This window comes from Tenrec ecaudatus, chromosome 2 (genome assembly GCF_050624435.1).
Source record: "Tenrec ecaudatus isolate mTenEca1 chromosome 2, mTenEca1.hap1, whole genome shotgun sequence".
Taxonomy (NCBI): Eukaryota; Metazoa; Chordata; class Mammalia; order Afrosoricida; family Tenrecidae; genus Tenrec; species Tenrec ecaudatus.
Window position 1 is genome coordinate 159,662,946 of NC_134531.1, and position 19,733 is coordinate 159,682,678.

The following is a 19,733-nucleotide window of genomic DNA, read 5'->3' on the forward strand; positions in this document are numbered from 1 at the left end:
TGCCAAGCACCTCATATATTCTTTGTGTTTACTATTGAAACCATATCCTAGCCATTCTGATGCCCATCAGAGACCAGTTCTATTTACCAAATGGTAGCACTACACAATGGGACACTTACTCGGCAGCGTAGGGACCGTTTTATCAGAAGGTGCTTGTGGCGAGGATAGAGCTGGGAAGCACAGATTGGCTGGAAGTCTGGCTGCAGGAGGCGCTGCTGAAGGGTAGTCACTAGTACAAGAGAGAGAAGACAGGCATAGATAGGTTACTGAGACTTGCTCAAAATCAGATTTATGTGTAGTTGGTAATTAAATGAAGCAATGCAGTCTTTGTGAATAGTATCCGACAGACACGTCATATTTAACATTCCTCAAATAATTTTACATTTGACATGTCTAATTCACTACTAATAGATATGCCATTAAATATCTTAGTTGACAAGGCACATAGTAACAATAGCAGAATCTGAACAAACTAGAAACAGAGAAGCCGAAGAGGGTTTAAAATTAACCTCTGTTAACAAAAGAAAAAGTAAAAGGAAACAGAGGAAAGAACTAGGAGGCAAATGGGCATTTACAGAGGTCTAAATACAGGCATGTCCATATGTAAACATATTTAGCTATTAACGATAGGGAAATAGATCTATATACACATATTTATATGTTAAGCATGTTAGCAGATGGACACTGGGCCTTGACTCAAGTACTCCTTCAACACAAGAACACTTTGTTTTAACAATATGGCATTCCGTGATGCTCAGCTTCCCGACATGACTGCTGAAGACAAATGGGTGCATAAGTGTATTGGACAGGGTTCTCTAGAGAGACAAACCAGATTGCTGGTAATTGTATATAAATATATTTATAAAGATAGATATAAGGACCTGATGCAAGGGGCTTAAGTGGAGAGCAAATGCCTTGAGAATGATTGGGGCAGGGAATGTATGGATGTGCTTTATACAATTGATGTATGTATATGTATGGATTGTGGTAAGAGTTGTATGAATCCCTAATAAAATGTAAAAGAAGAAAAGAGAAAAAAATGATTAGGGCAAAGACTGTACAGATGTGCTTTATACAATTGATGTATGTATATGTATGAACTGTGAAAAGAATTGTATGAGCCCCAATAAATTGTTTAAAAAAAAAGATAAGATATATAATTCAAGAAATAAACCGTTAAATAATATACAGATAGATAATACAAGAAATTAACAGTTAAATTATAAAGCAGTGAGACACTAGCAGTCCTTCAAGTTTTTGAGAGCTGCCAGTTACTAGTCCCCTTCAGTAGAGAGAGCTGGGCTATATATACCCAGGCAGCAAACTGCAGGGCAGGTCCCCAACTGTCATCAACTGTCAGTCCCCAGTTCCAGAGATGAACATTCCAATCGTGTGGGCTTAAAGGGACCTCAACTTACAGCGACACAGTCCACAGGCTAGGCATCCCACAGGTAGTGTACCCCTTTAAACTGAGGCACAGAACAAGCAAGCCATTTATCCCATTGCCCTTCAGTTAATCCTACTTGTGTTTATCGGCCAGGCTGGCACAATAAACTATAGCAATAAGCAAATGTGGCGAAGAAAGCTGTTGGAGCCCGATAATCAAAAGAGATAGTGTCTGGGGTCTTAAAGGCTTGAAGATAAACAAGCAGCCATCTAGCTCAGAAGCAACAAAGCCCACATGGAAGAAGTACGCCAGCCTGTGTGATCATGAAGTGTTGATGGGATCGGGCATCAAAGACCCAGAACAAAAAAATCCTATTAATGTGAATGAGGGGGAGTGTGGAGTGGAGACCCAAAGCCCATCTGTAGGCAACTGGACACCCCTTTACAAAAGGGTCTCAGGGAGGAGACGAGTCAGTGAGTACAGTATAACACTGATGAAACATACAACTTTCTTCTAGTTCTTTAAGGCTTCCTCCCCATACTATCATGATCCCAATTCTACCTTAAAAATTCAGCTAGAACAGAGCATATACATGGGTACAGATAAGAGCTGGAAGCACAGGGAATCCAGGACAGATAAACCTTTCAGGACCAATAATGAGAGTAGAGACACTAGGAGGGTAAAGGATAAGATAGGGGAAAAAGGGGGAACAGATCACAATGATCTAAATATAATCCCCTCCCAGAGGGACGGACAACAGAAAAGTGGTGAAGGGAGACATCGGTCGGTATAAGACATGAAAAAATAGTAATTTATAAATTATCAAGGGTGCATGAGGGAGGGGGGAAGGGAGGAATAAAAAAGAGCTGATACCGATGACTCAAGTAGAAAGAAAATATTTTGAAAATGATGGCAATAAATGTAAACCTGTGCTTGGCACAATAGATGTATGTATGGATTGTAATAAGAGTTGTAAGAGCCCCCAATAAAATGATCTAAAAAAAAATTACCCTCTGTCAAGTTTACTGGTCTTGTGTAATAGTCTTCAGGTAGAGGTTCCACTTCATCAACAGCCTGAGCTGGCTCAATCTTTACCTCTTTCTGGTCCTCTCCCTCTTTAAGGCTAAAAGATAAAACACAGTGATTTCTCAAGGCTCAACTTGATTATCTTCCAAGTCTGTGCTATCAGTAATTAACAGCATACGGCTCTGTCCACTGTAAACTATGTATTGGTTGGTATGTCACATCCTGCACTCCAGTCCACCTTTCCTATGTGTAGGCATCTTCTCCCCACTGGCAACTCTATCCTATTTCTTCAATATTCAATTTGCCATCTGTTTTGCTCCTCAAAGATACCGAAGACCCACACTTACGAAAGTCCAGCCAGGGTACTGATGGAAGCACCAGCTCGTGGGCGCTGAAGCCTGGTTCCAAGACCGTACTTGTCCTAGAGAGAGTTCAGAAGTTCTTATGAAAAGTTCCACATTAAACAGCCTATTTATTTTTCTAAAAGGGCTTTGGTAGCAGGGACAGCATGAGAAGCTTAAGGAAATAGGCAAAAAAAAAAAAAGAAGCTAATTCTAAACTCTTAAAAAATATGGGTGTGCGTGTGGGGGGAGGGCTTCAAAAAGTTCATGGAAGATGTGAGTAAAAGATAATGTAATTTTTCCACAAACTTTTTAAAGCCCCCTTGCATCTAGCCTCAAATCATTCTATTATGTAATAGTAATACAAGTACCAAGCAGGAAGATTGAAACTAGCATAAAAATATCTAAGCTACAGCTGATGTGAAGTGCCTGAGGCACACAACAAATGTCTCCCTAGCCACTGTCCACTCGTGTCTTCTGGGCCAACAAGAACCACAGACGAGACTTACCGCTACATGAATTGTGTGTTGCTGTGAGGAGCCCCGAGAGCAGCAGGTGGCAACAGAGACAAAAACAATGCAGCATAAGACAGGCGCAAACTCAGACTGCAGCAGGCAGGTTATGTGGGAAGGTTGGGAGAGTAATTCATTTCATTTAAATTCTCCTAAATACAAATGGGGCCCCATGCTGATGACACCACTGGAGAGGGTAGTAAGACATCATTAACATTTCTGACAAAGATGTTTTGTAAGTTTAAATGTTTCATCAACTCTGAAATAAGTATTTTTATGTGGACCTTACCAATCCCAGGGTTTCAAATGGCTGAGACCCATTCACGAGAGAAAGCAGTGTGAACAGTTACGTAACCTTCCGGGTCTGAATTCAAGTGAAAACACTGTCTACTCCACGGGATGGTAGTGAGGATTAAATAAAGTATGCACAAAGTGCTTAGCACAGTGATTGGTACGTTGCTTCACCCCAAGTAAGGAAGCAGAGAAAAACTTGTTCTGTGATAGCAAATAAATCTGGAGGAAATAAAAGCTCCAGAGCCTGTTTTTTTCTTCTTCTTCATATTGATAGTAGATAAGCTAGTAAAGAATTTCCACAAATGATTCCTATTAAAAAATTCCATTTGAATAGACTGTAATTTGCATAGAAACACAAATGCAGTACATAAAATGCAGTGTTTTTCAGTATGTAATATGGGAATGCACAACAATGTTCATGCCCTTCCCGGGAGGCCACAGGTGGACTACACGGGCAAAAGCAATCCTATCAGCCACTCGCCCACCTCCTCCACTGGCTCCAAGAGTTCTGTGGGAACCAATAGTAGCCTCCTTGGGAGTAGTGCTGGAGAAAGGTACACCACTGTCCCATAACTCAACGCCATGGACTAATGGCCTGGCAAAAGCCTAACTGTTGAACTGAAGCATCCATCCTTCGAGGAAGCTCTCTCTCCTATCCACCATGTAGAAACCTAGACACAAGGATCACTTCCTAAAATGGTCACTATTTTCATGTCATACAAATTCATCAATGAGCCATGCAGTCCTTTTTGCACCAAACCCTCACCGAAAAAGCAAGAGGCATGTAATTCCGACGCCGTGCCAGTTTCTTGCGATCACGCTCAACTTTCTCTTTCTGGGCAAGTTGCTGGTAATATTCAATCAGTTTGTTCATCTGTAAAAAAAAAAAGGCCCTTGTTTCATGAAAATTCAACCAGGTTGTCAGGAACAATTCATAACAAACGTTTACCACTTCCAGACTTTCTTTGCTTTTTGTGACGTCTCAGTTCTGCAGGCATAATCAAAGTAGTATTATGAAAGTTTTTGCCTTATATCCAACCCTTTTTGTTTCCTCAAGCACTGGTCAGCCACATAACTCCCTAGTCCATATAGGTGAATGCTCAATATATTTTAGCCTACTAAGTTTTCCTACATATACATACCTTACTTTTCTAATTAGTACTTTAAATTCATTATTAGCTAGGTTAATGGCAGTATTATAGAACTACCAAGTGTCCCCTGCAGGTCACCATGTTATTTCTCAAGAAGCTGGAAATGCTGCCTCTAAAGTTGACCGTGAACATATATAAACCTTAGATATAAGAATGGACTTTGAGCTCACACTTAATTCTAAGTCCTAAGAGCAGTTAGTTCTTTGATTTGGACTTGCTTGGTACTTGCCCTTCTGAAGTGATCACTGAAGATGTCGGGGCTAAAGCAAAGTGTGGTAAAGAAAGCAGATGGTCCCCCAGATATCAGAATAAATAGTGCGTGGAGTTTTAAAGGCTTGCTTAAGGAAGAAGAAAATGTTCTAAAATTGATTGTGGTAATGAATGTATAACTCTTCTTGAGATGGCTAAATTATTGAAATGTATGACATATGGATGAAATGGCAATAAAACTATAAAAAACAAAAAGGCTTCTTTAAAATAAGCAGTCATACGTGTGACCCAAGGATCGCAAATTATCAAATCCAAAACGAAAGGCAAAGAGGTTAAATTCTGAGCACCTGGTCTGCAGAGGGCGATGGATGACCGTGAAACCCCAAAATCCATTTGCAGTTTCTACTCGGACTGAGCCTCCACTGGACTCCCTCCAACCACTGACCAGATATGTGAATAGTTTTGTCCTAAGTGCGCATTGGAAAATGGTTTACTGCAGATGCACCGTAGTTGGCTTAAAATTTCACATCTTACCAGTTGTTCTCTCTTTTGACCCATTTTTAACTTTTTAGTTTTTATTATTTCTACTTTCTTTTGGAGTTTACCTGTATGAAAACAAAAACCCTACTTGGAAACATGCAAATCAACTACTCTAACTAGGCATACAATGAACACAGAAGACAAAATTACTAAGATGGGCAAGTTTGCCCTTTCTTTCAAAGAGGTTTCTCTTCATTACACGATCTGCTTTCAGACTGGAACCTTTAAGTTTAATGAGACAGAAAAGAGCAACAAAAATACTTGGACATTTTGTACTCCCTTTCACTGCTATTTTACTTTATTATCTATTTCCACAGTACTTGATGTTTTTATTTCTGCATTGCCAGATCATTTATTTCTTAAAAAAATCTGCATGGACATATAGTTTTGATACATAAAAGATGCACAGCTTTAAGCATTTTTATATAAATGGATGAGGTTACTGTGTAAGTTCCCTTTTCTTTGTATAACTAACTTGTTCGCCCAGGGCATATACACTGTCTAGTGGCATCCAATTCCCCAGTACGTCCTGTAAGATATTCAAAATTGTCCTGCCACACCTCCCAACTGGTCTCAAGGCAGTCACTCCTATCCTCTCAACTCAGCGGCAATTATTATTATGATCTGATCCTGACATCCAGAGTCTTTGACTGGACCTGCATGGTACTAAGTCTGACTCCATGCACCGCACTCTTCCTTCACTCCGGTCCTTACCGTGTCCTAGCTCTGGCCTCGGCCATGCTGCGCTTCTACCTTCCAGCTCCTTCCGTAGGCTAGCTATTCTCCCGAGAGCCTTCCCTTCTGCATGTGCAAGGCGCTTCTGATCTCAGTGCAATCCTCACTGCAGAACTAACGAGATGACATCGGCCCCTAATAAATGTTAACATGGCACAATGTATTTCTTCCATGCCTGAACCAACTTAAAGGTAGCCAGCAACACATTACAGATTTTCTTTCTTGGTGGATTATTTTATTGATTTTCTTGGTCTTCCCAAGCACTAAGAGGGCAAGGACCATGTTGGTTACCCCAGTCTGTAAGCACATTGTAAGATTTTGATACATGGAAGTAAATAGTACCAAGAGCTCAAGATATTTGTACCAACTTACGCTAATACAATAGTACACAAGGGGGTACCACTCCTCCCACCCCCCCAAAAAACAACAGAAAAAAAACTCCGCTGGGCAGAGCTTCCATAGTATGCATTTTTCCCGTTAGGTGAACATCGAGCAACTTGCTCTGAGTTATTGCCTTGGAAGGTTCTCTCTGGTCACTGAATTTATTTGTAAAAGCAGTTCCGCTGGAACCTCGTTTTTTGTGATGGTCGATTTAAGAGACTAGAGCGCAGCTGTGAAATTTTGTTTCCTGCTTGGGAAAAATGGAGAAATGTAGATGGATTACGAACCTCGTCCTGGGCGTCCTTAGACTTCCCGAACAGATAAAATGTCAATTTGTAGTGCATTTGGAATTCATTCCACAGGTCAGATTGCTAATCAAAGTTTCTATTGAGAGGTTCTGAGAAGACTGCCTGCAGTGTGCTACAAAACAGGGCTGGTTTGTGCCAGACAGGGGACTGGTTTTGCCACAACTATGCACCTATTCACGCAGCCATCTCAGTGAGCGTTTTTGGCAAAAAACAGCATGCCTCTCTAGTTCCATGCACCTTACTCACCTGACCTCGCTCCATGTGACTTCTTTTGGTTTCCAAGAATGAAGAGGGACATGAAAGGGCAGTGATTTAACGTAGAAGTTGTTAAGAAAAAAATGAAGGCGGTGCTGTCAGCCATCCAAACAGATGACTGTGAAAAATGTTTCTAAGAATGGAATCGCAGATTTGACCAACATATTAAGTGTAATGGAGAATACTTAGAAGGTGTTAAGGTTGTTTTACAAAAAAATTGAAATATAGAACTTTGTAAAAAAAAAAAAAACCAAAACAAATTCCTTTTTTGGGGGGGGGGCGGGGGGGAGGGTGTATCTCCTAGTTTGTGAGAAGCCCTATATATCCCAACATTCTGATTATGAGTATTTAAAAATTTCCTAACCACAGGTGAACAACTTTAAGTTATTGTATAATTTGCACCCCGACTCACTGTGGAGCCCTGGTAGCACAGTAGTTACTCAGTGGGCTGAACTCTGCAAGGTCAGCAGTTCGAAACAGCCAGCCTCTCTTCAAAAGAAAGACAGGGCTTTCCACTCCCATGAAAAGTTCGAGTCTTAGAAACCCAGAGGGGCAGTTCTACCCTGTCCTCTGGAGTCACTGTGAGTCAGCATCACCTCGATGGCAGAGAGTTTGGATTTCTGACTTTATTAACTCTATATACTTCACTTTTATAGCTGTCCATCATCTTGCTCATATTCTGGCTCAGGGGTAAAAAAGCCAGCTAATACTGTCTGTACAGAGCATCTCCCAATGAACTAATACAAAAGTATAAGCCACGGTCCCAGAAGCAACCTCTACGGAGTCATGAGTACTTCTAAATGAATGGTGTAACCTGAGCCCAAGAGCTGTTCAGAATAAACAGAACCTCAACTCAGCTGTGAGCACATGCAGAAAAACCAAAAGCAAAGCTCCTCTCTTGTTCTGATTCACACCTCAAGAACAGAACTGAAACCACACCCAATTTACCCCAATGCTAAATCAGACTGCAAAACAACCATGCAGTATCTTACAACGAAAAGCCACCCACTGTCATGGAGCTGATCCCAGCTCACGGTGACCCTATCCAAGAGGGCACAACTGCCCACCTTTGGGTTTCTGAGGCTGCAAATCTTTACAAGAGCAGAAAGCCTCCTCTTTCTCACATGGCACAGCTGGTGATTTCAGAACCACTGACCCTGCATTTGAGCAGCCCCAGGCCTGACCCCGTACGGCTGCTTTCACGGTGGGAAGCACTTGCTGGGCATGATGCCAGCACACACAGCCTATGCTCTCGAGCGCAGACCCTAGTGAACAATCTGAGGGGAGGGAGTTGGCTCTTTCCTCTATTGTTGCTTAGTTGCTTTCTAACGATCCTTTGCTTACCCTTTGTGTATGAGGATTTTCAGGTTCCTGCCAACCGCCACTAGCTGCAAAATAAAGAAATATTGAGGAGTTTCACATCTAATCAATTATTTTTATAAACCCAAGCCTTCCGGAAGGCCACAAAATGAAACTATAATGCATAAAATCACAGAACTTCTATAAAAACAAACAGCTTAGATATTATCTAGATAAAAGTTCGTAGGTAAACACATACAAGTGGCTTCAAAAAGTTCATGGAAACATGGAATGAAAAGATGTTGGAATTTTCCCATCAACCTTTTGAAGCCTCACCTTCTGCACGTCCACGGACACATACTGACTAAGATGATCATCATATCACTACACCGTGCTCTGCGAGGTCAATGTGAAGGTCAGATGAGGGATGTGCAGGGCTGGGGTAAGGGCTTCTAACCCTCTGAGAGCAGTCCTGGCTACCCTCGAAGAACACGCAGGTGCACTGTCATGATTGGGGGGCAGGGGGAGGGAGTCACTGGCATAATTTTTCTGCCCCCTTTCTCACCAAAGCAATTTTCAATTTTCTGATAATTTCTTCATATTAAGCCTGTGATTGACCTGTGTCCTTTAAAAGGATCAAGTTTATCAAGATTATTACGCTTTGGGATTCTCCCCAAGCAGTCGTTCAAGCCTCCTCAGTTGACCTCTCTGCCTTGAATGTAACTGGCCCAGTAGATCCGCTCAGAAGCCACCGTTCAGAATGGACCATGTTGGAAGGCGTCATAAGACAGACAAGTGTACAGCTGAGAGAGCATGTCTGCGGCCGTCAAAGAGATACGTTTAAACATGTTTGTCTGTTATAAACCTGTATATGTATAAGTTGTAACCCCATTAGCAATACTTTTTTTATTTATTCCTTGTATAATGGAAAATTCCCTTATCTTTCAAGTCTACTTTCCACAAACACTTTGAAGCGCCCATGTATGTGTAGAGATGTATACAGTTATGAGTAAAAACAGAGAATTCAATGATCATTACCTGTGGGGACAGAAAAGGAGGATGCAGTGGGGATGGATGGTTTCCCAAGGGCTTAAATTGTTTGGTCATGCTTCGTTTCTTAAACTGGGTGGTGAATACATGAATGTGTATCATTATATAACTGTATTTAATTAAAAATAGTTTTTCCCACAAACAAAAAGACTCAACTACCTTGCGCTAGGTGATTCTGAACTCTTTTGGAAGCAATAGTAAAAATATTATTTTACAGGCTGTCTTATTTAATGCAATAATGAAAAATAAAGAATTACGTGGGAGTTATTTTTCATTTGTAATAATATTTTCAAAAATCTGAATGTCATATCTAATCGCTTCTTGAGCTGGTAATTTATTCTAAATAGCAATTTAAGAGACACAATAAGCTCATTGCAAGTTTTCCTGCACAGTGACTTCCTTATAAATAAACAAATAGCTTCAACTAAAGTGGTTTCAGGGCTTCTCAGACACCGACGTCATGGAAAAATAAAATCATCTGTATGCACTAAAGAGCTCTGTGGATTCAATTATCATTGTCTGGGTATGCTAGACTGGAGAGGTTTCTAGAAGCTGGCACAGAAAATACATTTATATCAATCCTAATAGTTCACAATCCAAACACTATAAAACGTTTACTTCAGAAAGCAAACAGACTGAGAAATATATTTGGATTTCTGGGATTTGCTACTTTGCTTGATGAAAATAGACTAAAATTTTGTTCCCTAATAGTTTAATAGACATAAAATTCACACATTGTCTACGTCCACAGTTAGTCACTTTTTATGTGTTTTTCCATACAAATATTTTTCTTATTACATTTTTATTGATTACATATGGCTCAAACGTCTTCCTCTGTAAAGTCACTTTAAAAAAGAGTTGCATATACATTATCACGATCAGTTCTAGTGTACCGACCGCCCTCTTGTATTATTAGCTCCCCAGTTCCTCTGAGTATTAAATTCTTAGACAACTTCTCACAACTGTCTTGTTAAACCGACACTTCAAGTACACACATATAAATGTTTGTTGATGATCTAAAAAGATGTCACAGGTTCTTTGTAGTATAAATCTCATGTCAAGTAGTTATCTCCACACCAAATGTTTTAAATACTCTTGTCTAGCTTTTGTTTTTGAAAAGAGTATTTTATTAACTTAATGTACAAAACTAGGAAATCGATCAAGAGCATAAGTATTCTAAATCAAAGGGCTAACTAAATCAAAGAATCAAAAGTTAAAAGCATACTTGAGTCTGAAGAAATTTCACTCAAATTTTCTCCCAAATTGCTGAAAGAATCTACAGAGAGATCCTAGCTGAAGTCCACCTGCATTTTAGTGATGCTAACGCACAGCGAGTGGAGTTTGGCATCGTGGGCTGGAATCAACTAGAGGGAAACTAGCAACATAGGAAATGTAACAACAGCAACAACTACAAAAGGGAACTTCCTAATAAAGATAAATGTACTCTCCTGAAATGCACAATTAGAGGTAAGCAATGACTTAACAGGGTTTGTAAGTCCCAAACACACATTTCCTTGTTTACTTCTAAATCTCTCTGAACCCATCTGAGTATTTATTCTCCAGGACAGATATGTGGACACAGAATTTCTGGGCAAAAGGATGAAAGCAAGCGGAAACTTTTTAACAGATGCCATCGAATTCCTCTCCAAGATAGTAGGGGCTAAGAGAAGCTATTTCCTCAATTCCAACCAATACATGTTATCACTAGACTTTATGACATTTGTCAAATTGATGGGTGAAATTCTAATTTGCATAGTCTAGGTCTGCTTATTCGTTGGCCATTTTTATCCATAGTTCTGAGAGATACCATTCATATCCTTTGCATATTTATTATCTACTTGGTCATACGTCTACATATGCCATTCATCTCTAAGGGCTCTTCACATGTTTTGGTTATGCATCTTTAGTCTGCTATATGTGATCCAACTATTTTCTTTTAGTGTGTTACTTGGCGTTTTAACTTTATTCAGGGCACATTTCATTATCAGGTGGAGTACCCCCTAATAGGCACTAGAACTTTGATTCTAAGAAAGTGCAAGCTCTCACGCTGAGGTCTATCTCACTCACCCACAGATTTGTCTGCCATGCCGACATCTCTCGATGTCCAGCGACAAAATCCACAGGCCAGGTAGTAGGCTTTCTTCATGGTGGTCTTGGCCGGGTCATCTGGGAGCTGTGTAGAGATGCTCGTTGCTCGGGTGGAGAGGGTGTGCATGCAGCCGGGACAGTCAAAGCAGTTGGCGCATCTGCCATGGCAAACAAAACCACTCACTCACTCACTCACCAGCTATTTACCAGGCCCCGCCTACATGCCAGACACCAGCCCACCTGTTCGAATCCGAGCGAAAGAAAACGTGGAGAGAGAAGTGGCTCTCAAGTAGTAAAATGTATTCCCAGGGGCTTCTTACCAACTTTGCTTTCAAAATGTCTACAGTATTCATAGATTTACTTAATAAAAGGATTCAACGCTTAAACTCCAGAAGAATCGAGCCTGGGCCAACCCTCCTCCACAGAGGAAATCCCTGTCAAGAGTCTGGGTTTTCCTATTCAAGACTTGCTTCATATGGTGCACCAAGATTTCAGAAGCAATGAGAAATGCCAGAGCTCACACCTTCAGAGGTAGCTCAATCACATGATGGAAAACTAAGAGGCAACAAAACAATAAGTCTGGGCTTGGAAAACAACTGCTTATTGGCGGTGCCCAACAACTGAGACACCAAACAATGCCATCCACTGGCATGGGTCGGCAGTGATGTTTCTCCTTGTGTGCTAGTGCACAGCAACGTCTCCTCTCTACACGCCGTGCCCAACTCTCCCGCCAATCCTAACTCCGTTCTACAGCCATGTCCCATAATTCCAAGTATTCATATTTTGTCCATTTAGATGTTCTTAATTGGCAAACGAAGGTAATAGAAGTAGCTACCTGCCAGGGACCCGCTGAGAATTAAATGATGAAAGTAATATGTGCAGAGTACCTAACACAGTGCCTGGCTCATCAGGATCTGTTTCTTATGGGAAGGACAAATAAGAGAGGCTCCTATCCAGAGGTGGTAGCAGTAATGACTGGGACCAAAAGGCCTTCCATTGCCAACGAAAAGCCAAAGTACTCAGTGGCAACAACCACACCCAGTGTCTGGATCCTGGTTTCTAATTCCATTCTCCAGGAAAAGAAGGCAGGGCTCCTTGGGGAAATTGCTAATTCCAGGATTGAGGCAGTAAACATAAAAACAGGCCGGAAGTAAAATGCATAGTCAGAAAGCGAGGTGTGGCGCGTGCAACACAACACACACACGTCCATCCACACTTACGACGACCAGGTTATGTCAAATGGAAGAGGAGGCAGCTACATGAGCGCCTAGTGACCAAAGCAGAATAATTTGAACAAAAAATACAGTACCGGATTATAACCTAAATCTATATGGATAAAAGAAAATGACTAGATAAATAATAAATGAGGGGAGAAGCAAATCTTCCCTGCAAAAATAAACAGATAAATAATGGATGTGGGGAGTCAGTGTGGGCTGTGCATACCAACTACTTTCCAAAGAGTACTACCGTAAGGGACGGGATGGAAAAGACAAAAAGAATGAATTTTAGAGTGGAGACATCTGACACACACTAGCACAAGCCAGGCAATCAAAATGAGTGTCAACAGCAATGTCACATTGACAGTCTGCATCTTAGATCGGATGTGATGAGAAGGCACTTTACCTCTGTGGCCTCTCATTATTCCAAATGTATTCACGAGAAAAACACCAAGTTCTGCTTGAACAAATCCTGAGCCCAGTAAGTCCCTGAGGAGCACCCCGCAACACTGGCAAGGGTCATCAAAAACAAGCAGAGTTGGAGACACTGTCATGGGCAAGAAGTGCCTAACAAGACAGGTTGCCAAGTGAGCCGTGCAGTGCTGGGCTGCTGTGGGAGGACACTGCCACTGAAAATGGGAGAACTAGGGGAAACGGAGTCAAGCTGCAGAAAACAGGGAGCCTCGCTAGTCATAATATCTCCAATTCGCCTATGGCTTGTGATAAATGTAAGATGGGAACAGCAGGGGAAACTGGGTGTGGGGTAAATAGGAACCGCTGGTCCAATCTGCAATAATTCCCTATTAAAAACAGTGCCAGAGTGAGAAAAATGATTTTAACAATATCAAAGACACTCTCTGACAAAAGTGATGCTAAAGAATGAAAGCCAGAATTCTACGCATTCTCTAATTTTTAATTTAAAATTATTAGTTTTTCTTTTCAGTTCAGGGACAGAGAAAAGGTGAATCTTAGTCTTATCCATGGAACCCTGCGTACTGGGATACGCACTGAGCTACTAAGCACAGGTCAATAGTTCGAGCCTACCAGTGGCTTCTCAGGAGAAAGATAAGGCTGTCTGCTCCTGTGAAGATTTAAAGTCTAGGAAACCCAAGGAGCAGTTCTGCTCCACCCCATGGGTCGCTAGGAATCAGAATCCAATAGTAAATGGCCAGGAGTTTTTTCAGTTCAAGTCTTACCTATTCTTTTTCAGTTTGGCCTCAGCAGACGGCATATTTTCTAAGCAACTGGGGCAATAATGGGAATCCACCTAGAAGGAAACAGAAAAAAGAAAAAAATCAGAAGGAGACAAACTCAGTCTTGCTTTTGGGTATGTCTGTGCTCAATAACGACTTTTAGAAATAGAGTAGACTGCAGCAGAAGGTGAGGAAAGCTCTACTCTGGCACAGAACCTGCACTGCTGTCAGTTTAGGGCTTTACTCCTTAACTGCCTGTTTTTTCCTACTCTGGATTTTCTGTATTTATTTCCCAATTTTTCCTGCTCCCTTTTATCAGAGTCTTCCCTGTTGTATGTATTGAGAGTAGTTTATGTAATAATTTAAAATTCTAATTGAAAAATTCTTTGAATAGTCTAATAAGCAGATGAATAAAAAACTTCTAGTTTTGAATCAAATAAGTTCCCATCTATTTAGCTTTATTTGAGTGACTTGATTGAAAAAGAGATACAAAGTTCACTGTAGAAAATAAACATTTACAAAGGCAGCTATAGCCAACCAATTCAGAGAGTTTAAACATGAAACGTTAAGCAACTGAACAAACGAGAGTCTCACTGCTCGAGGCAAGTTACAAAGTATTCTATTTGTGTTCCAATTCACATACAGAAATGCGCTTAAGCACGTCTCTCATTATTGATGGCTGCAGACAAGCTGCCTCATTAAAATGCCCTCAAGAAGGGGGGTGGGTGGGCAATTCAGACAGTGACTTCTGCGGGGTACTGGTACAGTTGAAGCTGAGGCCAAGGTCAGCTCAGAGGGTTCTGATGACTCTCAAAGGCCATGAGAGCACCACAGGGGCAGAAGAGCAGTGCTGAAGACTTTTGTCCTTCGTCACCACCCCATTCTTGGGAGAGTAGCACAAGCTGGCTGTCCATTGAGAATTTCATTGGGAAACCGTATCCCATTCACCCGAAAGCCCTGATCCTGCCCCTTCGAGCTTCTTTTTGTTTCCCAAACTCAAGGAACAGGATTTGAGTCCTTTAAGCAAGCTCAAGCTGCTGTTCTGATGTGGTGGAACTCAATGAACATTGGTTTCTTTGGAGTCGTGTTAGAGAGATGGAAACATCATCTACAGAAGCGTGCAGTCCAAGATGGAGGACATACCAAGAAATAATAGCTTTTACAGAAATACCCTTTTACTTACCATTTAACTAAAAAGTCTGAATGTTAATTTAATAGCACTTAAGACACGGATAATGACTTTCTTTAAAATAGGCAGGTGATTCGATAATGAGAATTCTAGTCACCTGCAAATGGTACTTTAATGTGACATTAAACACTATGATGAAACTAGTAACTTCTTTCATCATTTGCAATAATCTTTGTAAAGATTAAGTTGCTGCTCAAATAATGTGCTGGAATTTTATTCTATAAACATGAAATCGATCTCTTCTTGCCTCACTTCCAAATTCTGCTCAATCCCTTCAGGTGCACCTCCAGTTCCAGCCTTTCCATGAGCACTTTCTGGGTGGCCCCAGCCCTCCGGGGCCTCCTCTGTCCCAAATATTGCTGGCCTCTGTCCTGCACTTCACAGGGACACACCAGGCTGCGAATGATGCAGCCACAGACGGAAAGCAGCAGCTGACCAGATCCTTAGGAATCATGGGGACTAAACAGTAAGTTCTGGGGGATGGAGCCCAGCAGGAAAACATCGTAAACTGGAGGGTCCTGTGACGAAGATGCACAGCCTACCAAACATGCGAGGCAGGGCACTGATTTGTCTTGTGTCGTTTTTCACTAGCAATTTCTAGTGTGAGGGGGAAGAGTATGTGCATGCTACACCAGGGTGCATATCAAGGCGTTGGTGGGGAAACCCCCCCCCCCCACAAAAACAGGATGGAAAAGTACTGAATTATCTTCCACGAAGTTTTTGAAGGCCCTTGTAATACATGTTATACATAGGGCAATATCTATGAGAGTTGTAAACAGCAACCATTTTCCTGTAGTATGTCATTGCCTCCCTTGACTATTCCTAATGTTGTAAAAAACACCCCCACTGAAATATAATAATAAGAATAATAATGAATGACTTTGCACACAACACGTTTTCATAGTTTTCACAGTTCAGGGTTCGACGCGAAGTACTGGAGTCAGGCAGTTGAGGTTCAAATCCTGAGGCTCACCCCACCCATCCCGGAATGACCCCTCTGCGGTTCTCCCCGGAGAGCGGTTCGTAAAGGGTGTCCGTCTCCCTCCGTGGTAGGAAGGCTGAGAGGAGATTATGCACAGCAACGCCAGCGCCTCCGTTGTTAGACGGCGAGTTACTCAACCGCAGGGCGTGGAGTCTGAGGTTTGGGTCTCAGACTTGGGGCGCGGCCTTCTACATTCTGAACAATCCCGTCGCCAACCCGGCTTCTGTGACTGCGAGGGACCGCACTGCACCCTCTAGAGAAGCACTACCAATTTCCACACTCGCCACTTCTTCCACGACGGGCCCCACGGGGGCGAGCTTCACGTAGCTCGCCCCACCCCGGACCTCCTTCCCACTGCAGGCTGGCCTTCAGCCAGGAAGCCCAACAGGGCCCGGTGCGGAGGTTCCGTTTCTGGTCCACGTCGCGGTGCGACCGGTGACACGTGAATGAGCAAGCTGGGCTCCCGCGCCTCCCCAAAAACCCCGAGAAAGGAGGCTCGCTTCTCCCGGGCTCGGAACTATGCACCCCACGCTCTTCCCCGCAAGCCCCCCAGGTGACAGCGGGGCGCCCACCCCTCCCAAGCAAGTGCGTCCAATCAGCGGGCGCCCAAGAACCGGAAGAGCCTCTCCACCCCACCCAGGCCGCCCGGCCCAGCCAAAGGCCAAATGACGGACCCGTCAAACTGCGGGCCCCGCCGAGGGGCAGCGAGCACGCCAACCAACAAGCCGGGAAAACCAATCCGGGCCTCCAATCCGCAGAACGTCCCCGCCGCTTGCGGCGCCGGTGGAACGCCTGCCCTGCTCCCGCCCCGTCCTCCCCAGGCCGGTCCTCCCCAGGCCGGTCCTCCTCAGGCCCGTCCTCCCCAAGCCGGTCCTCCTCAGGCCCGTCCTCCTCAGGCCCGTCCTCCCCAGGCCCGTCCTCCTCAGGCCGACCCCAGTACCTCGTGCGACACGCATTCCAGCGAGCGCAGCTCTCGGCAGTAGCGGCAGAAGTAGAGCTGTGAGAGCGGGGCCCGAACCTTCTTCTCCCCCTGCACCAGGTAGAGCACCCGCTCCGACTGCAGCAGGGACGCCATCTCCGAGAGGGAGGCGTCAACGACACGCCCTCCGCGTCACGTGAGCGACTCCCTCGCCGCTTGGCTGACGTCAGCCCACGTCGGCTTTGACGTACGGGTTCTGAATCCGGCGCTCTGCGCCGTGGAGGTGCGCGTGCGCGTGCGCAGAGCGCTTCTGATTGGTCGCCACCGCCTCCGGCCAGCCCCCAGTGCATTTTAGGGTGCCCGCAGATAGATGGAAGGCAACTGGCGCTTCATTTATTTATTTTTTTAACATTAAGTTTTATTGCGGTAAAATACCAGTACCTATAATAACAATGTCCATGCTAACCGTGTTTAAGCGTACAATTATGTGTTATTAATTACAGTCACAGTGTTGTGTAGACTCATCACCACTCTAAACGGAAGCAGTGCCTATTAAACAATCACCTACCATTCTTACCCACTCCTGTCCCGGTCATCGCTAATCTACATTTGTCTCTATGTGCTTGCCCGTTCTGGGGATTTCCTATGAATGGAGCCATATAATACTGGTCCCTTTGTATCTCACTTATTTCACTTAGCATGATGTTTTCACGGTTCATGCTGTAGCGTGCGTTACTTCATTGTATGGATATGAAGACGAAGGTATGCCTGGCTCAAGCCATGCTATTTTCAATAGGCTCATATACATGCAAGTGTTGGACACTGAATACGGAAAACCGAAGACTTGATGCCTTTGAATTATGATGTTGGTGAAGAATATTAAATACAGCAGACGAGCAGGTCTGTCTTAGAGGAAGTACTAGAATGATCCTCAGATGCCAGCAGGGTGAGACTGTCTCACCGACTTTGGAAAAGTTATCCGGAGGGACCCGTGCCCGGAGGGCATTATCCTCAGAAAAGTAGAGGCCCAGCAAGAAAAGGACGACCCTTAACAAGAAAGACAGACTGACACAGTGACGCAACAGGATAAAACAGCAACCATTCTGTGAATGACACAGGACTGGGCAGTGTTTGGTTCTGCTGTACTAGGGACACTATGAGTCAGAACCAACTTGACCATTATGGTTGTTACATAATCTGGTGTCAATTTGGGACTTGAGAGGATTCAGAGTGAAGGGGTGGATTCTAGTCTGTCAATCGGGTCATAGCCAATGAGGCCTCTGCGTGGGCATGACCATCTCCTGAGGATTCTGGGAACTCCTGGATTTCCTCCTTGGAGGCCGGGGGTACCTCTCTTTCTCTGCTCACTCACTGAGAGATGCTCTACTGACAAGGCACGTGGCACTACACCCTGAGAGCTGGAGAAGCCACATAGACCTACCTGATGCAACCAGACCTCTGGAGCGGGAGAAGCCACGTAGAGACCCCTGCGAGCGCTGAGATGCTTACAACGCCACTGCATGCGGCATCATTGCATGTATTTCATGAGTCCAAAGCCAACTTTATAGATTGGTATCAGACCTATGGATTAATACTGGACTTAGGGATGTGATCTGGGCTGGGGCATTTTCTCAATTGCTCTTGTATATAAGCCCCTTTCTTATACACATATGAGTGCCTATGAATTTGTTTCTCTAGTCTACCCAGACTAACACATGTATCATAACAAGCTTTGGATAATACTATGAAGAATGGGAATTTCATAATAGTTAATTGTGCTGCAAGAGAAACTATACATACACCAAGAGACGGTACCTTTTTTTTGTTACCTGAACACAGCTTCAGGAGTGTAGGTGGACTCGTTAACCCTCTATCGTAGGACGATGACACAACCTTGCTTACTAAAAGCAAAGAGGACTTGGAGGCCTTGCTGATGAAGATGAGGGAATATAACCTTTGGTGTGGAGTGCAAATCAGTGTAAGGACAGCCCAGCTCCTCACAGCTGGACCAGTGGACAACATCACAGTAAGTGGGGAAAAGAGAGACTTCATCAAGGACTTCATCTTTCTAGGATCCACAATCAACACACATGGGAGCCAAGGTGAAGAAATCAAATGACCCATTGCAATAGGACAAAACTGCTGTTGACCTCTTTAAAATGTTAAAGAACCGAAATGATCCTTTGAGGACCAAAGTGTGCCTGACTCCAGTCATGGTCTTTTCAGTCACTTCATCTGCATGGGAAAGGCGGACAATGAAAGAGGCAGACTGGAGGAGGGCTGAGTGATGGGCTTGGTAAGGAATCTAGAGGGTATCAGAGACGGACAGAAGAACAAGGAAATCTCTCTTCGAGGAAGTGCGATCAGAATGCTCCCTGGGAACAAGGTCCACAAGGTGCCTGTGAGGGCAGCCAACCCCACAGCACCCAAGAACAACAACAAAGGAAAAGGGAGCATCGGGGGGACTTCATGCTGCTATCCCGGAACCACTGCCAACGGGCACTTCTAACAGATAGAAGTGTATATTCTCGAGGATTCGGAGGCTAGAAGTCCGGATTCAGGACAAGGGCACTCGTGGAAGGCTTTTTCTCTCTCTTGGCTCTGGGGGAAGATCTCTTTCTGAACTTCTGTTTCTTGGTTCCTGGGGGATCTGGGG

The 19,733-nt window shown here is 43.5% G+C and overlaps 1 protein-coding gene across 1 annotated transcript in view; it reads right to left on the reverse strand.

The window, feature by feature from the left end:
- The window catches only part of DCTN4 (dynactin subunit 4), a 34,654-nt gene extending 17,388 nt beyond the window's left edge, over positions 1 to 17,266 (reverse strand). Inside the window, exons 1-8 of the mRNA XM_075541829.1 lie at positions 17,099 to 17,266; positions 13,991 to 14,061; positions 11,557 to 11,735; positions 8,485 to 8,528; positions 4,327 to 4,434; positions 2,761 to 2,834; positions 2,398 to 2,510; positions 120 to 229 (exon numbers count right to left, since the gene is read on the reverse strand). Coding sequence (XP_075397944.1) covers positions 120 to 229; positions 2,398 to 2,510; positions 2,761 to 2,834; positions 4,327 to 4,434; positions 8,485 to 8,528; positions 11,557 to 11,735; positions 13,991 to 14,061; positions 17,099 to 17,233 — 834 coding nt within the window. The 5' untranslated portion in view covers positions 17,234 to 17,266. The remainder of the gene's footprint in view (positions 1 to 119; positions 230 to 2,397; positions 2,511 to 2,760; positions 2,835 to 4,326; positions 4,435 to 8,484; positions 8,529 to 11,556; positions 11,736 to 13,990; positions 14,062 to 17,098) is intronic.
- Between the last annotated feature and the right edge of the window lie 2,467 nt (positions 17,267 to 19,733).